Genomic DNA, 23443 nt, shown 5'->3' with positions numbered 1-23443 from the left:
AGATAATGCATTTAGGGCTGCTCTAAAAACATTTCAGATAGGGTGAATGTAAATAAAATGGCCTATAATTGACCCTTCTGCTGACATCTGAACCCTGGCTGTGCTGATGCACCTGGAGAAAACAGTATAAGGATGGAGAGGGGTGCCTGGGGCATCAGGCAGGCCCAGACCTACCTCTGAGTGTGACCTGTGGAGCAGCAGAGCTATGGGTGTGCATCAGAGCTGCAGGAGCTTGTGGGGCACCTGAAACCCTTGCACAGGAGCCAAGCAGGCTCCAGAGAACAAGTGCTGATGGAAGTGTGAAACATGCTGATGAGTTTTGGGGGAGAAGATGTGATGCTGGGAACTCATTTCTGAGTCATTCCTTTATTTCCTTGAAAGCTTGCTGTTTGTGTGATTGCTTTGGGCAGCAGCTGTGGGCAGGATGGAACAAGAGGGTCTTGCCAGTGCCTCCCTCCTCCCTGCAGGGCCCTGCTGAGCTCACTGCACCACCCCAATTCAATGAGCAAAGCTACTGAACTGGGGTGGCTGAGGGCAGAACAAGGCAGCATGGGGCTGGAGCATTGGGACCTACAGTCCTGGGGAGTGTGGAGAGAGGGACAGAGAGCCAATTCCATGACTGGATCCAGCAGCCTGGATTAGTGCTCCTTTTGAGGGGGAGTAAAGGTCCCCCCTGCAGGGGCAGAGGGCAGGGCAGAGCTCCTTCTGCCCCTGCTACGACACTGGCCTTGGTCATGTTCCCCTGGCACCCCCTGGGAAGGAATGGGGATGAAGGAATGGGGATGTTTTTCCACTCTGATGTGGTTCACTGTGAGACAAAGGCAATTCCTACCTCCCAGTACCTTTTACTCATGGCCGAGCTTCACTGAATCTCCTGGGAGAAGGCAACATTCTTTTATGGCTCTGTCCTTTTTCAAGGATGAACTAGGAAAAATAAACTCACAAACAGAAAGTGGAGGTGCAAATACATCAATCCCAACCTTTCTCCTCACAGGCTCTCCTTTGTTGTCACCTGCCCCTCACCATGCCAGCTCTGGGACTCAGGAGACTTTCTCCAGCACCTACCATAAAGCACTTTGTGTCAGTCTACTGAAATAGAGGACTTTAAAAATAATTAAAACACTGTTTTAATCTTCTTGACTTTTTTTTTTCTTTCCCCCCTCCCCCATGCCCCATTACCCATGAAGAAAAAATGAGGGAAAGAAAAAGGCAGAAGGGCACTTTGTTTTCTCCCCCCACGCACTCAGAGCTGTAAAATACTTCTTAATCATTGGTAGCAAGAGGATCTCCGTGCTGGGCCTCCACTTTTTGTTTGTGAGTTTATTTTTCCTAATTCATCCCTGACAAAGGACAGAGCCATAAAAGAATCAACCAGCACGTCTGTGGGAAAAAACTGCCCTGAAAAGGGTCAGAGGAATACTGTAGCATTTCCAAACAATTCCAAGGGCTAAAGCCTGTGTGAGATGCAGCTTCAGTTATAACTTGCCTTTCTAGGAACAAGCCTACATTTGTTCAGCAATGCCATATTTTGTAGGGTAAAATAAACCCTTGAGAACAAACAGGCCAGCTTATCCAGAGGGGTAAATGCTTGGGAACAGAGCTCACTTGTTAATCCTAAAACTGTCAGCAAAGACCCACTGGAGAAATTATAGCTGGCCACGGGCACTCAAGCTGTTTCCCTCTGCCTCCCCGCCTCCCCCATCCCCATAACAGCTGTAAAATCTTCTTTATTGTTCTGCTGGAGTTGGAGAGCAGCACAGAGAGGTCTCCCAGCCCAGGGCTGCAGCAGCAGGGGCAGGGGGAACATCTGATCCATTGTATCTGCACCGGTGTTATTGCTTTAGTGGCAGACAAAGAAAATGACGGTGATAAAAGGAGAACAGCCCGAGCACCTACTAAAGAGGCATATGAACAGGAAATCCTGGCTCGTTCCCACATCTGAGCTAAGTACGGTTTCTTTCCCTACAGGATCATTATGTTTAATGTCCTTCTGCAATTCAGGCAGCTGAGCCAGCCGAGCCCCTTCCCTCCCCCTCCTCTCCACCTTCCCTTCTCTCATCAGATTTCGAGCCCTCCCTGTGGAAAAATGATTTGTGCACAAGCAGCCTACACAACGGCGCTTAGAAAGAATTTGCCCCTGCCAGGAGTTATTAATGGCACCCCAGTAAATGCCCCCAGCAAAATGGGCCGCTGCAAGCATCAAGTGCGTGTTGAAAAATCGGGTTTAAATTGTCCCTTGGGCAATGACCTATTGGCCACCTAAAAAACACAGGATTGGTTTGCTGTATAATTAAGTTCAGGCCATCTCTTGTGCTTACACATGCAGAAACCCAGATGTCAGCTTGGTGCGAGTCAAAGTTCTGGGCTCTTTTAAAGCACCAGAAGACAGACTGCGAGGGCATAACATTTACCACTGGAAGAAAACCTACTTTGAATACTTGGAATATTTAACTGACTGCAACAGATAATTAGCCAAACCCTCTTACGCCTCCAAATATAGATTCATTAGTCATATGAAAATATCTCATTGGAACCAAATGTGAGTCATTAGTGAAGTCAACAGCAGATCATAAAAAAGGTACCAAGAGCCTCCTTCCCGCTATCCCCAAGAAGTTGTAAGCAGTGCAGTGAAAATAATTTGCTCCATTTTCTATTGAACATCTGCTGGGAAATCTGTTTAAAAGGGAGGCTTTTGAAGGGCTGCTGGTATGCAGGGCTGTGCATCCCATTTTCCCACTTCGAGATTTGTGGGAGTAACAATTGCAAATCTTGTGCTGGGCTTTTTCACTGCATTTATTTTTCTTTTTGTCTTCTGGAAGAGACTTTCTCAAGTCACCCAGGCTAAAATTTGGGTTCTGTAAGATAAAAAGATGTTTTGTAACATGAAGTAGAATAGAAAAGCTCTCCATCATTTGCTTGTAATTTCAGGGGAATGTGTTGGTTGGCTTGGAATTTCAGAGTCCCCTGCACTCAGAGCAGTAAGTGCTGCTGCCACAGGGACCCCAAAACCAACTGGATATTTTCCAAAGGGAAATGGAGCTGGTTAACATCAGTGCCCAGCTTAAGTAAGGTGCAAACAAGCAATGGTGTGCTTTAAAAACTAAAGCAAGTGGGTAGCTCCTCTATAGCAAGGTATCTGCAGCATGATGGGCAGACAGAGAAATTGACCATGCTTGATTAAACTCTTGTAAAACCTGAGTTATTGTTTGGGAAGACCCAAGAACTGGGACGGGACTGCATACTCAGTCCCAGGATGTATCACAGATTTCACAGAGCACACTGAACGCTGCAGTCCATCAACCAACCCTGCAGTCATCAATCTCACAAACAAACATGTTGTTGTATAACTCCAGAGCTGCGAGTAATCCTGTGCCAAAAGTTGCGTTGTGCGAGTTGTCAACAGCAGCATTCTGCTTTTTTCTTAATTTGAAAAAAGAATAAGACCAGAACAACAAAAAATTACACCAGCAAATTTTAAATGCTCCAAAGCTGTCATTTTTCCCGTGGCTGAGGGAACTCAGGCTGCCTCAGTGCCTGACTTTAACCATACATCCCACAAAGATATTAACTGAGTTTTCCAGCTTCATTAGCTCAGTTGCATTCCCTTGACTTTGTTGCTACTATTTTTTTATTACAGAAAAAATGTCACCTCTGTGTAATACCCCTTGTAGTTAAAATCCTCTGTGTAGCCTGTGGCAGTTGGGCAGCAGGAAAAGGAGTGTGATAGGGTTTAAAATGGGCATTTCATGCCAAAACCCTCAAAGCTCATAGACCTCTGTTTTTGTGCCTCTGGTTGTACCCCACTTTTGGTTACCCTCGTGAGGCAGTGCCACATGGGAGGTGCTGAGTCAGCTGCAATTTGATCAGGAGGCAAAATACCCTGCGGGCAGCCAGGCTGAAGACATGGGGCATCCCTATGGGCATGGAGTGCTGGGTCTCCAAGAGGTCTCTCCCAACTGCAGGGTCCTGTTCCCACGGAGGCATGGTGGCTCCCAGGACCAACATTCGGTGAGCAACTGTGTGTTGGGACTGTCCCTGAGTCCAGGTGTTGGCCCCCATGCCCACGGTGGCACCTGGACTGAAATGAGGCTGCTTGTGCCAGGCCTGGCACTCCTGTGGCACCAGGGTGAGTGGGCCCTTGCTTAACCCCCCAGCTCCCCTCGCTTTTGGGGGTGTGGAGATCACCCAGTTCCCCCTCTCCGAGCACTGGGTGTTGCTGTGAGGCACGACCCTAGCCCGCTGGTGGTGTGGGATCTCCATCCCTCCCTGTTCCAGGTGTCTCTGTGAGGCGGGTCTTGGTTCCCTTCGTGTTTAGCCCCGCCGTATGCAGCGGGCAGACCCCCATCCCCAGAGGGATGTGTCTCCCACTACAGTAGGCCCTCGCCCCGTGTCGGTCAGGCTCCCCAGTTGCTCTCTGGGTTATCCCCAATCCCGTGTGCGGCTGGCCCCAGCCCACTCTGGGTCTGATCGCCGCTCCCCACCGGGAGGGACAGCCCCGACCCCCGCAGGGGAACGGGGGCGGGCGCGGGGGCGGCTCTAGGACCCAGCGGCGGCGCGGCGCGCCCGGCCCCGCTCAGCTCCGCTCAGCTCCTCTCAGCCCGACACCGCGCCGAGCCGAGCCGAGCCGTGCTGTGCTGTACCGTGCTGTGCCTCGCCGGGCCGTGCCGTGCCCCGCCGGGCCGTGCCACGCCGCCTGGTTCCGCTCCGCTCCTCTCCTCTCCGCCCCGCGCCGCCCCGCCGGGGGGCCGAGCGGCGCGTCCACCTGCCGGCCCCGCCGCCCGTCAGTCCCGCCATGGCGCTCGGCGGGGTCGGGCGCGGCGCGGCGCGGGCCGCCTGGCCGCGGCTGCTGCTGGCGGCGGCGGCGGCGGCGCTGGCGCTGGCGGGGCCGGCGCTGCCCGAGGTGCTGTTCCGCTGCCCGCCCTGCACAGCGGAGCGCCTGGCCGCCTGCCCCCCGGCCTCCCGCCCGCCCTGCCCCGAGCTGGTGCGGGAGCCGGGTTGCGGCTGCTGCCCGGTGTGCGCCCGCCTGGAGGCCGAGGCGTGCGGTGTCTACACGCCGCGCTGCGCCGCCGGCTTGCGCTGCTACCCCGACCCCGGCGCCGAGCTGCCCCTGCAAGCCCTGGTGCAGGGACAGGGCACCTGCGCCCGCCGCCGCGACACGGCCGAGTACGGCGCCAGCGCCGAGCGCCCCGCAGGTGAGCAGCGCCCGGCCCCGGCCTCCGCGGGTCCGGCACGGCGCGCCGAGAGCCGCGCACCGGGGACGGGGCACCGAGCGCTCTGCGCGGCGCGCCAGGGAGCGGGCACTGCGCCCCGGGGACCTGGGACTGGGCACCGCCGTCCGGGCTTCGGGCACTGGGGACAGTGCACCGTGCATCGCTCAGCGGGCACCGGGAGCTGGGGACAGGTGGGCGCTGGACACCGCGCACTCGGGAACGTGTGCCGGGGCAGCGCCGGGGCAGCACAGGTGGAGGAGTCCAGGGGGTGGAGGAACGTCCAGGGGACAAAGGAATCCTAAAGGGCAATCAGGGGGGTCCTCCCGGGGCAGAGCGACCCCGCGGGAGGGCAGACATGAGGGATCCCTGCGGGAGAGGAGCGAGAGTAAGTCCAGGGAAGCACAAAGAAGGAGGGAATGAAAGGGGCGTTGGAGGGGGGATAAAGCATGAGAGCATCCCTGAGGTGGGCATAATGGGGTATTTGGGGTTGCAGTTACTTCGGGGGTTAGAGAGGTTTCCTTGGTATGGGGCAAGAACCCCAGGGGTGGAATGTAACGAGGTGGGGGGCTGGGGGGAATGCAGGGACTGCTCCAGGGGGCAGGCTGGAGGTTGGGGTCTTTTAGGGGAAAAAACCCACCATGGGAGCAGATAAGGCTGAACTTCGGGGAGATGCAGCTGAGGGATGGGGGGGGGGGGGGTGTCCTTTGGGGAGCAGAGAGAAGTGAACGTTCAGATTTGTGTTTGGTGGAGGAGTAAAACCACCCTGAAGGGTGATGGATGCCCCAAAGATAAGGAGAGAGGTGGTGTGGGAGGACCATGTGCTGCCTGGTGGGATGGGGGAAGCTGAGGGACCGCGGGGGCCCTGCTATGTGAGGAACCTATTCCCTATGGCCGCCCTTCCAGCAGAGTCCACCTTGGAGATGAGGTGACCTCTGCCAGCTCCCGTGGGGGTGCTGCTCCCCTCAGGCCCCGCTGCTCCGGGAACTGGGTGCAGGGACAAGAGGAATGCCTCCCGGGGGCACAGCCCCGGGGACAGGGACACCAACAGGCTCCTGACCTGTTGCTGTGATAGCCGTGGGAGGGAGCGCTCTTCGGGTTGCCGGTACAGCAATGCTGGGTTTTATTAATGCCTCCTTTCCCGTGCAATCGACTGCAAGCTCTTTCCTTTTCCGTGGGATGTTGAGAATTGACAAATCAGCTCTGGAAATTAACACTAGCACTTTCTCCTTTGTAATCACCCCTCCTTGACTTCTGCCTCCTTGCTGGTTTTGCTCCCCTGGCTGTAACTTTGGTTCTTGACCCTGTTTGCATAACTCGTTCAGCAGCACGACTTTGAACTCCGTCCCTTCCCTCTTGAGGCTTGATTTAAAAGTGCTCTGGACCGGGCTGTACCTCTTGGCTTCCCTTCTGTGGGGATGGGAATGCAGCCAGGTACCTGTGCATGCTCCTCAGGGTACCTGTGCATGCTGCTCCGCTCCAGGAGGAGAGATGGAGAGAGCGGAGTAAAGGAAAAAGAGCAGCACAGAGAACTTTGCACGTTTCAAGCTGCTGCTTTGCACAGCCAGGCTGTGACGGCTGCTGTCCCCACTCCTGTCCCCTCTCCTGTCCTTGCTCCCTTGCCCAGCTGTGGAGAGCCAGGACTCTGGAGAACAATGTTAATGCAAAATCTTCCTTGACAGATTATAAGTGTCAAGGGAATGAATTTTAGACTCTCCAGAAGAAGCCAAGGGCATTTAGATTTAAGGAATTTGGCACTGACTTCCAGGCTTATGCTTTTACAAAAAGCTGGGTTGGGTGGAGGGCATTGCAGTGATGGGCTGAGAGGTGATTTTCTGAGTTAGTGCTTCTTTTTTTTCTTTTACAGACTTTAATTCAGAATTATGTTAACTTCACTCAGCATTTTGCCTGATTGGAATATCTTTATTCCTTTACAATGGGTGTGATTTATTTGATTGTATCTCTGTGGATAATACACATACACATAAATAGCACACTGTAAGAACCTTATAATGTATGTGGTGCTCTGCAATATCCATAGGGGGTGAATAATAAAAATACTGGCACATCCTTAGCCAGCATGATGTGAAACATGCAGCTGGAATATTCACAGTTGGGCATGTCTTGGCAGAGGAGCTTGGACATCCAGAAAAGGGTTTGTGCTCTTCAGATTACAAAACTTTTAACAGGTTATTGTAGCCATTAGGAAAAAAATCCCAACCAAAACTACAACAAAAACAAAATCCGAATCTGCCAGCTTCACTTGATGCTCTTCCCTTTAGACTGTCATCTTTGATCCCATCTGCACTTGCTTGCTAAACATATATGAGGGAGCTGAGTTTTCTTTTAAGCAGTGACAGGGAAAGCACTCTGGCACCCAAAAGAGCAGGGACTGGAATTTGCTTTCAAATGCTGATGTTAAGCCAGTTTCAAGAGTGCCCCAAGAGCAAGTTTTTGCCTGCGAAAAGCAGGTGTTGAGGGTTTTTTGGTGTGGTTGGTTTTGTGGTGCCTTTTTTTTTTTTCCTTTTTAAATGTTCTTAAAGGTATTTACTCTTTTCCCCCTTTTCAGCTTGAAAAGGCTCCTTTGGCTGGTTCAGGACTGGAATGCAGAGCTCGTGCTATTCCTAAATTAAGAGTTTGGCAAGTTTTTTTGTCCCTGATGAGAGGCAGAAGGATTGCTGAAATGAAACAAGGAATAAAACTCTGCAAATTCTCCTGCTATGGCTCCAGCATTGTTTAGTCTTCCACTAAGGTCTGTAAAGCCAATCCTGAAATGGTTGTAGGCGGAAAGTAACATAAACCACCATGTAGCTAAGGAGCAAGGGATGTTGTTCATTGCACAAGAGGCTTTGGGTATTTTGGAGATGTTGGAACAAAAGAGCAGCAGTCTGTGGAAATCAGTCTGAGAACTGTTACCCTCCCCAGGGAGGCGAGTGCATCAATGCCCATCAGTGGTGGGAGTGAGGTGGAGACTCAGCATCTACAGGGATCAGGGCCTTTTAGGTAGTTTTGGTGCCTCTGGACCTGGTTCCATTGCAGTTTGTTTCAGGTCACGGTAACAAATTCCTGTACTTCTGACTGGAACCACCTGACCTGGGGACAGTTGTTACTGTGTGTGCAGAGCTGGTCTTGATTGTATTTATTCTCTCAGCACCTCAGCAAGATTATCACAGTGTTTTGCAGATGGACTAAATGAATTTCCCAAGGTCCTCCAGGACACAGGGAGCAGAGTGAGGACTGTCTTTTCATTGTGTTACTCTGTGTCCTGGCAGAAAATATCTTAGTCCCTGCAGCCGCCTTCTATTCAGAACAGGCCTAAGGTGGCCATATGGGTCTTGTAGACACAGTGTGATTTGAGAGGCATTTTAGGTAGCACTGGGGTCTTTCAAACCCTCCAATCTCAGCCAGAGGGTGGAGATCCTGCCTTCTGTTTTAGCCATGATGAACTGGAATCAGGGCCTTGTGTGGTGTTGTCCAACTCTCAGCTCCCATGTCCTTTGCCCTTCCTTTTGCTGGTTCACCTCTCACCTTATGTCAGAGCAGGCTGGTTCAGGAGATAGTCCTGCTGCAAGCTAGCCCTAAAAAACAAGTGTCAGGTCAATGACCTGAACTGGCTCAAGGTGCAGCAGGGTGCCCAGCAGGATGCCAAGTGCTGTTTCCAGGTGGGAATTTATGCTAAGAGGTGGAACAGGGCAAATCTCAATGATGTCAGCAAATGCCCTAGATTGTCTTGCCCAAGCAATGAGAATAGTTGAAGAACATATTTTCTCCTAATGGAGGCAAGATCCTAGGAAAAAAACTTGTTCCACTCTGAAAAAAATGTTTCTTGATCCACTGTTCAAAGCTGACCAGTTGAAAGAATTTTTTTTCCCTTTGCCAATTCAGTTCAATTGTGTTTGTAGTATTACTTTGTTGTTGGGATACTTGTACTAATTTAGTGGGGTATGTCTCAGAACCCACTCCTAGCTAATGAGTCCTGCTTTGGAATCTCACTTACTTATTAGAACTAATGTGTTTTTTCAGTCCATGCCAGTGCAAAGTAACCTTTCCAAAGGGAAAGAGAGCTGTGAAAAGAATGTGGCTGCAAGCAAACTTGAACTTAAAGGTCTGGAGTTGCCTCACTCACCTGACTAGAGTCTCCACTTTGAACTCCCCTGACACAAAAACAGTGTCAAAATAGTTAACTGTTAAAAACACAGCTTGTTTTAGCATCCAACTAAAATCCTTATTTGGGTAGCTCCAAATGCCACACATCCTTCCTTACAGGTCAGATGTCAAAACCTTCATTTCCCCTTGGCAGGCAGCTGCTAAAAGACAGTTTAATGTATTGCTTGAAAACACAGAAGAGTCTGAGGTTGGAGGTAGCATAATGTAACTGGAATTTTAACAGCAACTTGAAAACCATGCCAGTAATGCTATGAATGCATTTTTCATTTCTACTGAATTGCCAGGAAGACTTCTGCTTTTCTCTTGCTTTTATAAGGAAATGAAGCATCCGTCATGATCTGCATGTGCATGTGTGTATCTGTCCTTCTGCCCCCACAACTTCTGACCCTGTCAGTCAAGTTGGTGGGTCCAGTGCAGCAGTGGATGCCCTAAAAGTACTGCATTGCTAAAACATGGGTGAGGAGCAGAGGAGAGCCAGGCTGTGATTGTCCCCCTCATCCTGTGCTGGAAGCACATGAGCAAGAGGGAGGTTAGTTATGAGTGCAGCAATCAGGCTTGCAGCCTGGCTTCTGCAACCTTGGGCATTACCACACACCAGGGAAGCTGACTACCAGACCCAGATCCACAAGAGTGTGTTAATATGTCCATAGTCACTGCAGCAGCTCTGCCCAGGATAAGCTGAACATCTGCACAGCTCCTTGCCTTGGAAGAAATTATTAAAAGTCAAATGCAATTAGTAACAGCTGTAGGGATTATAGGTGAATGAGAAAACCACACAGTTCATCTGTCCTCATTGCCTCTGGGGCTTGCCAGTAGGTGGACGAGGTCTTCACGTTCATCTGTGGCAGCTGTGTCTGGTCAAGAGCTAACCTGGTCATCTTTTAAGTATTAAGACAATAAATAACAGCTTTGTGAAGCAGCTTATTGAAAATAATGCTACCCCCTTCCACAGTCCCACTGGAGTTTGCCGTGGTGAGAGTGCTGCTGGTGTGAAAATGGTGGTTTGGAGGGAGAGGGAAGCCTGGGAAGATTTCAAGGCTCTGACCCAAAGCAGAAATGTGTTTTCTTGCTGTCCCTTGGCAAATGATCTGTTTCCTTCTTGCCCTTTGCAGTTGTTTCCTTTCCTCTGGATTTCAGGCTTATACTCACTGAGTATGGTATTTGTCAAGGGAACAGCAAGAAGCCCCGTCTGTGAGAAAGTCCATGTCGTTTGTTTTATCCACATCCAGGAATTGAGCTGAGATAAACAATTCAGGAGGCAAAACAGTGAAAATTGGAATGTGAGAGGTGTCTTTGTGTATGGCTCTGTACTAGACCTGGCTGCAGTATCATCTGGGTCTAATTTATCTGCCCGATGGGCAGCTGTCGCTGTTATCCACAAACTCAGCTGGATCTGTGAAGGCAGGGTTTCATCCCAGCAGCCAGCAGCATTCCTGGTCATGTGTTCTGAGCTATGGAGCTAGGAGAAACAGTAGTTTCCTTGGTGGATTTTTTAAATTTCTATTTGGATTGGACAATTCTAAGCTTTCTGAACATGGTGACATCTACCTTTCCTGCTGGGACTCCTTCAGGGAGGATCTTTTGCTCTAAGCAGACAGAGTAAGAGGAAGGCCAAGGTAGAATGTAAAGATGCTGTATAAAGCATTTCTGTTACAGGAGGAAGGCTGAGCTTGGTGGTGTATTGAGTTTTCAGGCATGAGAATTCCTGTTTTCTTTCCTTAAAATTGGGGTGAGATATGTAACTAAGTAGCTGCTTAGCAGACCCTTTCTGTACTAGAGAGATGCAAATCCATTGCAATTGCTTGCACTTCCACTCTCACTTCCACCCATCTTCATCCTGGCTCTCCCCTGGGGAGGTGCTGCCAGAATCAGTGTCCCTATGAGGGTGTCCTTTAGCAGCACATCCTGAACACATTGTGCTTTCCAATTTGTTCTCTCTGACTGCTTGTGTCTGCCAGAAGGGGCAGGTTAGTCCTGAGTCCTGCATTAGTGTCTTCCCGTGGGAGGGAGCTGTAGTACATGCATGCAACAACGTGGTGCCTCATGGGTGCTGGGTGTGCTGTGGGACTGGGAGGCTGATCATGCTGCATGGCCCTGCTGTGGACTTGGGAGAGAAGGAAAAATCCTTGCTAGTGGTTCTAACATACTGTGCAGATCATTCTGCTGAGCTGATGTCGTGGCAGCCGTGTGCCGTTTTATTCCCCGTGCACATTTCTCGTGCTTTGTAGTACAGGTCTTGGTTTTTGTTTGGACCCACAGATCCATGATAAGAAATTTACCCAACCAAATCTTCACTTTTCTGGAAGGATGAGTTTTCTGCCAATTTATCAGATTTCAAATCTAGTCTTATTATTCTTTCTACAAAGACAAATTATCTTCAGTAGATCAACTCTGACTGAAACATCTCTGCCTACTTTCAGCAGTCACTGCCAGCAAGCTGGAAGGTGTTTCTCATTCACAAACTGGCCAAGCGTAACCTCATTAAATTAGGTGTTGAGTTGACACCTAATTACAGGAACACATGATGTGATGGCTATCCTAGGTAAAGGCTGAGGAAAAAAGGGTTAGTGAACAGTTATCAGAGCTTCGCTGCAGCCCAGCATTTGACTGCTCTTTGTAATTGCATTATTGATTGATTTCTGCTCAGTGCTTTGCCAGACATGTCATTTAGTGAGAATGATGAAGGCATCAGCTTATGGTAGAAATAAATTGTTTAAGAAAGGAAAGGATCAGGAATTACATGCCTTTGTTATGGACTGAAATTCTGGGAGACATCAGGTCATTTTTATAAGCCTTGAACTGTCCTCTGACATTGCAGCTTTTATTCTGAAGAAAGCTGCACTGTGCCTCTTGGCTGGTGAGGGGAACAAGTTCACTGCCTGGTGCTCTCTGTAGTCAAAGATTCCATTAATTCTGCCGGCTGCAAGGAATGATTTCTTGGTATTTCATTCTGGACTGTAATTGAGAGTGACACAAAGCACTGGTGGGAATTGGACTGTGTTGAAATCCCTGCTTTTTCTGTTTTCTGCAGATAAATCAGCTCAGGTGGGATGAGGGTATTTCTAATGCTCTGCCCTTGAAATTTATAATATTTTCAACACCTTACTGGCTGGAGGCAATTTTAGAGAGGTGTCTTTGTGCCTCCTTGCAGCTTGTCCTTCTGCAGGATGTCTACAACATTGACACACAGTGCACTGCACTCACTTGCATAACAACATGTGTGGGATTACATGTCCTGTAATATAATGAAAATTCATAAAGCTTTGCCCAGTATTTTTGCTCCAGACTGCAGTGAGATTTCCCGGTATGATGTTGCTGGTCAGGCTTCAGCCAGAAGTCTGGTCTCAGCTCTCCTGGCTAGTTGTAGAAGGCTTAGTCCAAGCTGATGAATTTCTCTTGGCTTGGTGAGGAGATTGAAGCCTTCCTTCTTGTTTTCTCCTTGCTGCTTTCTAACTAGAAAAGGGTGAGCATCTGACATCCCTTTCTTCAAGAGTGCTTGCTGCTCAGTCTGAGGTGACTGGTGAGTTGTTGACTGGTAGGGTTCCTCTTCTTTTGGCCATAATGAATAGGGGACAGCTTCTATGGCTTCTGCAGGGGTGGTTTGGGTAGGGTTTTGCTTAGGCAGAAATCCAGGTTTTTACAGACTATTACAGAGATCATTTGGAGCAGAAGATCTGGTTTTCTAGTGGTGTTTAGGGAATATTGCCATTCCTGGGACAGGATGCTGGGTCAGCAGTACAGGTACTAATTAGAGGCTAACCCACCAATACATCACTGAATTTAAAGAGCACTCTGGGACTGGGAGAGAAAAGTGAGACTAGAGCAAAATGTTGCCTTCTTACAGGCCAGCTCACTGTGGGAATTCTGAGTCATTTTGTTGTTGTTGATTTTAGTTATTAAAATCAGTGTATTCTCTCTTTTTTTTCCTTGCCATACCCCACACACCCTGTCACCCCAAGCTTTCAGATTCCATTAATTTTTGTGCATTTTCGAGAGATTTTGGTTGATTAGATTCTTTCTCTGCAGAGGAGCCCAGCTTCGTACTGCCTGCAGATAGGACCTGTAAAGCTCAGCTTCCTTCACACACCCATCAGGGTGGTGGGAACACAACTTCAGATGTCTTCAGGACAAACTTGGTGCCCTGTTCCTTTCAGAGCACCTGTTGCTGAGAGCATGGCCAAGACTGGGCATGTGGAAAGCGACTGGTCTACTGAGCTTTGAATAAAGCCAAAATGCCTGTTTTGGGCTGACTTTGGAGGTCTAGGAAGGTCTAGATCTCTCTGTACATAACTGAGGCATGGTTAGTCTGTGGGCATGGGGAGGAATTTGGCCTGAAGCCCTCTGAAGCAACTGTCTTGTCTAGTAAAACTCGGGCTGTGGGAGTCGGTGTGAGGAAATCACAACATCCACTTTGGTTTCTGCAGGCTCTGTCCCGGGGGTGGTTGGGTGTTGCAGGAGGCCACAGGAATCCTGCTTGTGACCACAGCCAGATTAATGGCCACTTGGGCAGCTTTTCAGAAGTGAGGAATTTGTCCACTTTCACAATAGTGGCTAGAAATTCCACATGAATTAATTAGTTTTATTACAGGACTTGTCCTTCCTGCTCCTCCAGGGCTGCCTGAAACACTGAACTCATTACATGAAGAAATGGAAATAGTACTAAAAATAAGAACTGGTATTCCAAGCCTTTGTGAGGATACACACAGAGTATACTGACATCCTCCACCAGATGTGCTTCCCCAGCTGTGGCTTTTGGCCAGATGAGATCTAAACCTGAGTTTTAGATCAATTGCAGCCACTTAAACACCCCCGCCTGCTCCACGACTCAGTCTTCTCTCATCCTCTTATTCCCTGCTCAGTTTAGGCTGTTCATCTAGGCTTTGTAATTACACAATTTCAGTTTGATGCAGTGTTCAGATCTGACCCTTGGATGTTGCACAGTGAAGTCTGTGCACTTCAGCCTCCTCTCCCCATTAGAATGGGTTTCCTACCTTGCAAGGACACTGTTGGCTTTTATGGTAGTGAAGTGCTTGGAAGTACCTTTGTGAAAGGGTGCTCTGCACTTGAGTTGTGGTGGCATGGGACTTTGGAAATGTTTGATTGAGTGTAATCAGAGTAATGTTAGACTGAGTAAATATTTTGGGAACCCAGAGCCAATAATTTTCCCTTGCTTACGTTTGTGGTGGGTCAGCCTGCAGAAATTTACCACCTCTCACATGGTTTTTAAACAAATGTTGTGCGTGGACTCAGTGTGCTTTTATTTTAATCCCTTTTTAGAAGTGCTGATGTTGTCTTGAGATTTGCCCTGCTGGTAAGGGCAGATGTACTGCTTGCTGGTCGTTCCAGTGTTTGCTTTATGAACATTGCTTCAGATACTGTGGTTGGACGGACTCATTTTAAATCTGACCCCTCCTTTCTGCTCAGCCCCACCTTTGTGATCCAGGCTTGACTTGTGTTTTTTGGATGAAGTGAGTTCAACATGAGAAGGCTGACCAGTGAGGTGGTAAAGTTCCTGCAGGTCCCATGGCACAGAGTTTCTCATCAGCCCTCTTGAGAATTGTGACACTTATCCTGGACTATTGCCAAATGAGCTAACAAGGACTGAAACACAGAATTTCCAGCATTAACAAAATGTGCCCTGTACAAAGAGTAAAAAATGCAAATGCAGACATAATTTCTTCTAATCTCAGATGAGTGGAAAGCTTCAGTTGTTCTAATAATGTTTGTTGTAATTTTCAGTCACTGCTTTCCTTCATTTTTCTGCTTATTCTGTTTATCATGCTGGTTTCAAGGATTTGTTACCTTACTCCTGGCCATTAGGCTGCTCCTGCACATGCTGAAACTGACCTTTGTCAATTCAGACTGCACTGAAGGTGATTGGGCAGTGCAGATTGACAGGGCAGTAGGTAAACCTGGCTGAATGTCTGTCACATTCATAATCTGGCCTTGGGTGACAGCCAGCGATGCACAAACTGGGGATTTATGAAAAGAGTTTAGAGTGAGCCTTGAGAGGTGGGAACAGTGCTATGGAAACCCATCATGCTGCTGATACTGCTCAGCCCATGATTTCAGGGATTTCCAAAGCACAGCCTGGTCTGCTGGCTGCTCACAGAGGTGTCTTCATTATTTGGTGAGCTGCCCTGACTTCCAGCAGGGCAAACAAACCCACAGTGATGTCTGTGTACATCAGTCCTGTGTCTTGAGGCTTCAGCTGTGGCAAGAAGGGAGGTCCCATCTCTTGGGCTGTGCCCAGTGGAAGAACAGCCCTGCCCAAATCTGTTTTTATCCTTAGCTACCGGGTGTGCTAAGAGGGTTGAGCCTCTGGCTTGTCATTGTCAGCAGTATCCTGTCCCCTAGAGCTGATCTGCCCTAGCAGAACTAAAATGTCTCAGCTGACCTAAAAAACTGCTTGTAATTGAAATGCAGTGACCCCCATAAATATTTAACTGAGGGTGTGTTTTGCTGTGCATTTTTTTTCCAGTTCTTCTCTTTTGCTTTTCCCTGCCTGTGTGTGGATAGTCAACTGAATGCACATTCCCTCCATGGCATCCTGTGATGAAATGGAATTTTTGGCAGTTAAGTGATGCATCTTGCTTGTCTTCCATCATCATCATGTTTAAGATGGATATCAAGTTCAGTGTTGAGTGTGTGAATGCTCCTGTGGGAATGTTTACACCCCACCTACAGGCTGCCCACTGCCATGCAAACCACATCCTGACAACCAGTGTGCAGCCTGCATTAAGATTTTGCAACTCTGATGCTGAAGCAGTGGACTCCCATCAGATGAGGGAAGTTACCAAAGTTTTGCCCAAGAAATAGCTGTGGATGGATTGGGCTTCAGGTTGTGAGGCAGAAGGAGCCTGCAATGCAAGGCTGGAATTAGTGCAGTCAGACAGTAACAAAGGTATCTCTGTGAGCAGCCGGCACACTGGGCTGAGCTTTGGAAATCCCTGAAATCGTGACCTGAGCTGGGCTGACTGCCTGACAGCAGTACCTTGTGCAAGGTGTGCAGCCTGCCCTGTACTGGAGTCACCTCAGCTGGGATGCTCTCCTTTCTCCAGCTGGGGAAGCATGCACTATGCCTGAAGGACACGTAGCCAGAGCCTGGCAGGGACTAGGACAGTGCAGATCAGACTGCTCCTGTGGTGGAGTTAGGCTGGGCGTGCTGCAAAGCCTTTGGAAAGGGTCACCCATAATCACAGCTTAACCCGGAGCAAATGTGATTTCCCCATTGTGACAGAGTTAACGCTGCATTTCAGAGCTGGAGAGGTGGTGTTGGTTCCCCTGTGATCTGAGCCCAGTGCAGGGACCGATGCAGGGCAGTGCTGCCATCCTGTCCTGGCTGACACGTCCTGGAGAGAGTGGAGCTATGCTGTTCTCAGCTGGGGTCAGACCCTGGGCCAGAATTGCAGGTTTGCCCTTTTCCCACACAAACACATGCATCTGTTTAAGCCAGCCAAGGCACAGAGTGAGCGAGACTGAATCTCCTCAAAACTGCCCCTGTTTCCCAAGGACCCGAAGCGGGGGCCACAGGAATGGGATTAGACACCAGAATTTGAGGACACACATGTTGCAGTGCTGCCTGGAGGGTGCTTCTGTCCAGGGGCTTTCCTGTGGAGAGACATAGCCGGGAAGCAGAAACAGCAAGTGACTAAATGTCACGGTTATATTCCTGCCATCTGAAAAGAATTCCCTATTTTCTTTTGGCTGCAAAAATTAACTTCCCTTTTCTCCTCTCCGAGCGGGCGAGCTGGCTCCCGGTGGCTGTGCCCTCGTGGCGGATGCACAGGACGGTCCAGGTCAGACTGAAAGGAAAACTCTCCTACTGGGGGCTTTTCACTGTTGTGCTCCTTTCTAAAGAAAATGTGCAGGGCTTTTCTTGGCCCTTGTGACGGCCAAGATGCATGTCTGTAGCTGGAATAGGATAAGACTGGCCTCATTTGGGAGCTCTTCTGGGTTTTGAGCTGCTTGCTTCCCTTCTGCATCCCGCTGAGCTGTATGGGGTGGGGGCTGGTGGCTGGCATCCGGCTTTTTGTTATTCATGTAATTAATCTCATTCCTCCCCGACTGTGGTTCTGCAGCCCCCAGGCACAGACTGGCTGTTTAGCCTCTGCTGCACAGTAAGAGCTCCACCTGGGAGTCAAGGAAACTGAGGCAGGTACAGCTGAGTGTGTTGTTCTTGGGCGTGCTTATCCTTTGGTCCTGGAAGATTCAGTAATGCACCTTAGGAGACTAAGTTCCTTAGACTGAACAGCTTGCTAGTTGCTCCAGTGATGAGCACTACAGAAATGATGATGGTGCCACGTGTTGCCCAGTTTGAAAATGCTAGGGAGGGGAAAACACAGAAAAGGCTCCGGTGCAAAATTCCCTGCGATTTTAAAAATTTTCTTTTAATACTCTTTGCAATAGCAGAAGTATGGACTTTTGTGGGATGAGAGCCTGATGGGTAAGGAATGACTCAGCAGCTGCTCCACCTGGGAGTAGTCAAGAGCTTGGTCCTTTGACTTGCAAAAGTCTTTTGTGGGCCCTCTGGGATCCCCTTAGTGCCAAGAAGAAAATATGCATCATTATACCCGTGCTGACCATGTGCGTTCAGGCCAGCATGCTCATCCCAGTCTCTCATGCCTTTTTCCTTTGCTGCTTTTTCTTTTTTTTTTTTTCTCTAGAGCCCTGTAGTTTTTTCCCATTGCATTTTTTTTGGTCAACAAGTTTATTATTTTCCTGCTATGAGGTGCTATGCTTTCTTTCTTCCTCTTGTGTTCTTGCTGCGTTTCTGCCAGCCTCATCTTCTCTCCCCAGGCTTGGTCTCATATTTACTTCACATATTTTCAGCAGGGTGCTAGCAGGATTATTGTGACCTGTCTGGCTCAGTGAAGACCTGCTGAAACCTGCCATTCATTGATCCAGCGAGAAGAGCCGTGAAGGAGCGCTCCTGCCAGGTTGGGAGGGTCGGGCAGAGCTCTGCACAAGCATGTCTGGGAGCTGTGCAGGTGACACTCTGGGTTTGGAGTATGATGGAAGCCACGTGTTGGTTCCTGCTTGGGACTGATCCTTTTGGTCTGGCTGCCAAACCATTTGAAAGAAAACAAAAGGTAAAACTAAGGTTTTATTCTGGTAACTTTGCAATATTGACATTTCTCCTTGGGAGCACAAAGGAACTTCAAAACAAGCTTGCAGAGATATTTAGGGAGACCAGCAGCTAAAGAAGTTCACCGCTTGGCATCTTTAAAGAAAGAAAAGGGAATGAACATCCACACTCTCAAAAGCACTGGTAAAGAACATGCCACCAGTGACCCAAGGATGTGTGAAAAGTCATCCCAAACTCTTCCTGTGCCTGAGAGGTGAACCCAGGTTGTCTGGGCTCCCACACTGTAACACATGGCTTTTGCAAAACTCTGACATTTCAGGTGGCAAAAGCAGCTGGTGGTGTTTAGGGGAGAGCCTGTATGAGCACAGTGATCCCTCTGGGCCTGATGAACCTCCTGAGCAGCAACTGCAGGAGCCAGCAGGATCTCTGGTTCAGTGGGTGTGGAAGACTTTGGTCCCAAATGGCCAAACTCTTGGTGGCTTATGTTGTCATTGCTCCTCCAGTTCTTGCTGAAATTGGGCCATAAACATACCTCCTTGGTGGAGCTGCTGGCACACAGGCTCCCTCCACCCAACTGGCCTCAGAACTGACCACAATCTTCTATTTCTTTTCCTTCTAAAAGGACCAAAAAGAAGCCTTTGGTTTGACCATAAGCCAGCCTTTTTGACTTGATTGCTGTTACCGCTGTGATTAAACCCAAACAAAACCAAAACCTGGAATGTTTTCTGTATGTCCAGTTTTAGTTCCTTTTTTTTTCCAGGTCATCAGCCAAACTAAACAGCTCCAAACAGACCCCAGGTGTTTGCACTGTCCTGCTTTTCATGAAAATGCACAGTTCCTTTATAAAAATGTGTGCAAGAATTTGGGGTTTTCCTACTTGCTCTCTTTCTTAAGGGCATTCAAAGAGAGGTCCTCTTAGTTATAGCTGTACAGAGATGTCTTTATCCTGGCACTGTCTCCAAGGTAGGGCACGGAGAAGCCATCAGGAAGCTGTGGAAAGAGCAGTGTGACTGAGAACCAAAGTGAACTTAGGAGCAGAGCCCTCCAATGAAGTTTTCCTGGGGTTAGTGTCGACCCTCTGGATGGGTTAAATGTCTGCATCTATAGCCACCCCATTTCTCCCCTCCTGCAAACTGAGCAGGGCTTTGCTGGAAGCCCATCCCAAACCTGAGGCTGGTGGCTTGTATAGTGGTGCCAATCCAGTGCCTGGACTGTACTTGGACCAATGCCCATCCACTTTCCAGAGAGTGGGGGAGCCAAGTCCACAAGGAAGGCTTTCCCAGGTTTCAGTGAATTTAGTGACCATTATGGCATGTGGGCTGAGACATATGTGGACCTTTATGTCTTGGCTCTTTTTCTCCAATTACCTGAGGTGCTGTCTGTCATCTCAGCATGTAATTCCTCCCTGCTTTGCATCATAATTCCAGCCAGTGCAAATCGCTCTCCTCCTCCGGTGCAAATCGCTCTCCTCCTCCGCTGATATTCGTTCTCTGACTTAGCATTTCTGCTGCTGCTGAGTTCTGGCCTTCCCCCTTTGGGGGCTGGCACCCACCGAACCCAGCTGAGAATGTGGGCCTTTGTGCTGGAGCTGCTTGCAGGAGCTGGGGAGCTTTGCCTTCCCTGCTGCGAGCCTTTTTGGCTGGAGAACGCGTGCCCTTTCCTGGTGGGGAGGGATTTAGGGGTGAGGGGGAGGTGAGAGCGCTCCTTGTGCTGGAAGAAAAATGATGAATGACTCTCTTGTGCTTCTGAACAAAACCAGGAAATGGGGGGGGGGGAAGCAAAAAAAAGAGGAAATGAGAAACAGTAAAGAGGCCTCCCCCGCCTTCATATAAGCAATCACTCCACAGCATCTGGAGCCCAGTAAAAGGGCTGTTCCCAGGAGACCTCACACTCGACAGCCACACAGATCTCCTTTATTGCAGACTCTTGGGGACTGCACCCTCACCCACGTCCCCTGTGCTGGCCCTGCACCCCAAACCAGTCTAACAAGGGTGAACTGAAGCTCAGTTTCCATGGCCATGAGCACCAGAGATGCTCGAGTGTGCCTCGGCTGGCAGGGCATGGATCCACCCCAAGGATGTGGTTGTGATGCTGTCGAAGCAGCTGGAGCACCTGCATGCTGTTTGTGCTGGCATGCTGCCTGGCAGCACCAGGGCACTGAAAATTGTGATACTCTTATCTGGTGTGAGATCTGCTGGAGTGGAGTCACCTCTCCTGCTCTCTCCCCCAAAACTGTTCTGGATGCATTAGATGCAGTTGGGAAGAGCAGAGTAGGTCACTGGCCATTGTGGTGTTGGATTTTAAGCACCCTCCTTTGTTATTTGTTAAAAAACATATGAGGTAGGAACCTCAATAGGTTAAGCTCTTTCTTACTGTAACCTTGCTGGTGTTACTGGTTTAGCCATTGTGGAAGGGGCTTGTTGGCAGTAGGAAAACTGTTCCCGAGGGCAGCTTTAAAATCATAATGCAGGTTTCAGAAACAGAGACCCTGAGAGGGGAGTGGTTCCCCTCCATTTCCAGATGGAGGTGATCACAGTTAATCACTGAGCATCTTTATGATCCCAGCCAAAACACAGGGTACTAATTTAGTTGTAGCTCTTACTCCTCTGTTGTGTTCATCAAGTCCTAATTGAATTTATATGTCAGGTGGGAGGGGATTTGGTTGTTAGTTTCTCCTTCCTGAGCTGAGAGGAGCTCTTCTCCTGGATGTAAGTCAGTGAGCTGTTGTCCTCTATCTAGTCTGGAGATGGGGTGTGTTTCTGATGTGGCATTTGGGTCTTCCCTGGGACTTTTTGGTGTTCAGGGCTCTGTAGCAGAATTGTTTGTCACACAGTAATGGAGATAGTGGGGAACCTCTGTGGTGATGGATGTTTTTGTCGCTTAGATCTAGAGATTATACTTTCACCCAGGCTTTAGCTCAGTGTTTATTTACCTGCTTGTGTGACCCCATTTTCATTCATACAAATCTGGAGGATTGAATGCATTATCTGAAGAAAACATTATCTCTTTTTGTGGGCATGGGAAGAGAAAGTTTTCTATTGTGAAAAGTTAAATCACCACTTTGGATATTTGCAGCTGTTCTTGAAATCCCCTCTTATTCCCTTGTGAGCAGAAGGGAATCCTTATCCTGTTTCACAAATGCAGTGTCCCTGACACATAACTCTGCTTGGCACGCTCCCAAAGGAGCTTCTTCTTGAGGGGCTGGGGAGAGGGATGATTGGGCTCACACAGGTGCTGACATGGAGGAAAGGCAGAAATTGCAGAGAAGTTACAGACCCCCCAATGTTTTGTGGAGAGACAGGAAATCAGGTTGCATCCTTGCAAAGTGGAGTCTTCAGATTTTCCTTAGCCAGTTAATGGTGAGCTTGGTGGTGATGCTGTGGATTTGGGCTATTTCCCCTGGGGCAGCCTCCTTGTATATTGGCTGGACTCTAGAGGAAAAGCAGTATTACTCTTGAGTTTAAAGCAGCTCCTGGGGTTGCTCAGCATCTAGAGGAGTTTGCTGAGAGGGACAGTACTGTAAAAATCCTCAGCTCTTCTGCCTAAAATGCCACACGGCATTACCTTCCTGAACTTGCTCTGCCCTTGTGTCCTGGGTTTTGGGTGCTTGAGGAGGCATGTGAGAAGCCAGGCAGGCCTCCACTCTTTGCACTGCCTGAGCCCTGGGGTTAGCTTTGGAGTGACCCCTGAATTGCACTAATTTGGAGGCAGTGGTGAGAAGAGGCACTGAGAGCCCTGCCTGCAGGGTCTGAGCTGTGCTGCTGTGGGCTTAGCTGGAGAGCAGTGGTGTGTGTGGCAGGTAGCAAGGACATTTTGTGTTTGTCTCGCAGAATGGTCAGGGACTGGGCTGGGAGCTGGTTAGTTTTTATTTAGCAGTTATGCGACCAGTCCTTAACAGAGGGCAGCCTGTGATTCACCCCATGCCTCCTTTTGCCTTTACATGAGCAATGCTTTTGAATCAGGGTTCTTGATGGCTGGGGAGGGGAGTGTGCTGAGTCAGCAGCTGTTGCTGCTGCTGCATCAGACCCTGGTGGGGGGTGTTATGGGGATGCCTCAGGCCACTGCAGCCTTCTCTGCTGGCTGCCCTGTGTGAGGGGGCACCTTGTGCTCTCCTTAGTGCAAACCAGCAGCATGTGAGCCTGGTAAATTTACTTTCTCTGGAAGTCGCTTGGTTGGAAACCCTGGGTCAGTTGACTGGGTGACTGCTGCATTTTAGTCCTGAGCCCTTCAGAGTTAGATGGGCCCACTCAAAGGGAGAGAAATCTTAGGAATTGTCTTCCTTGGGAAAAGCTCCTGAGGGAAGTCTGACTCCTCTGTGGTTTCCATAACAGCATGCTGAGGTGTCTGCATGTCCTAATGTCTTACTAATTTGCCAGTGATGATTTTTTTTTTTGAGTTATTTTAAACAGGCGCATTGTGCAACTAATGTGCTTTTTATTGGTGGTAAACAAGCCGAGCTAGACAGGAATGCTGCCGAGGCTGGACTGGCAGCCTTGCCTCTCAGTGCTGTAGAAATAACTTGTTCGGTTTTTTCCCTTAAAGAGGGAGGGAGAACCTGTGGCTCTTCTGCAGCCTGATGCTCCTACCAGCTTCCCCATGGAAGCAGTGGCAGAGCAGCTGAGGTGCATGCTCTGCACCTCATAGGGTGATTTTTGGGGTCTAAAACTGCTTTCTGCATTGGCTTAAGGGACTGTAACCTTTGGTGGGAAGCCAGTGGCTTTGCCCATACACCACAGATGAATGGTGCAGGGCCCAATCCTCTCCTGGCCCAGAGAGCAGCTTCCTGCCAGGCAGTGCTTGGGATGCTCAGGGCTGAATGCATGGAGCTGGTGCGTCTCCATAGGGGCTGTGGAAAACACAGTCTCTTATCACACCTCTTGCTTGATGGGATCAAAACTGTGCAGACAGAACATTTCCTCACTCCTGGAGGGGAGTGAGGGCAGGTTGGAAACAACTCCACTTGGAGGAATGCAGGTACTGT

At 49.3% G+C, this 23443-nt stretch overlaps 1 protein-coding gene across 2 annotated transcripts in view; it reads left to right on the top strand.

The window, feature by feature from the left end:
• The first annotated feature begins 4792 nt into the window (after window positions 1-4792).
• IGFBP2 (insulin like growth factor binding protein 2) overlaps window positions 4793-23443 on the top strand; it is a 55865-nt gene continuing 37214 nt past the window's right edge. Inside the window, exon 1 of one of the 2 annotated variants that reach the window (XM_066553823.1) lies at window positions 4793-5192. In XM_066553823.1, coding sequence (XP_066409920.1) covers window positions 4793-5192 — 400 coding nt within the window. Of the gene's footprint in view, window positions 5193-18445; window positions 18467-23443 lie in introns of those variants that run through there. The other variant, XM_066553824.1, reaches the window with a different exon arrangement.

The sequence above is a fragment of the Molothrus aeneus genome, chromosome 7 (assembly GCF_037042795.1).
Source record: "Molothrus aeneus isolate 106 chromosome 7, BPBGC_Maene_1.0, whole genome shotgun sequence".
Lineage (NCBI taxonomy): Eukaryota > Metazoa > Chordata > Aves > Passeriformes > Icteridae > Molothrus > Molothrus aeneus.
The sequence above is the reverse complement of the archived record's forward strand: the minus strand, read 5'-3'. Positions and strand labels throughout refer to the sequence as shown.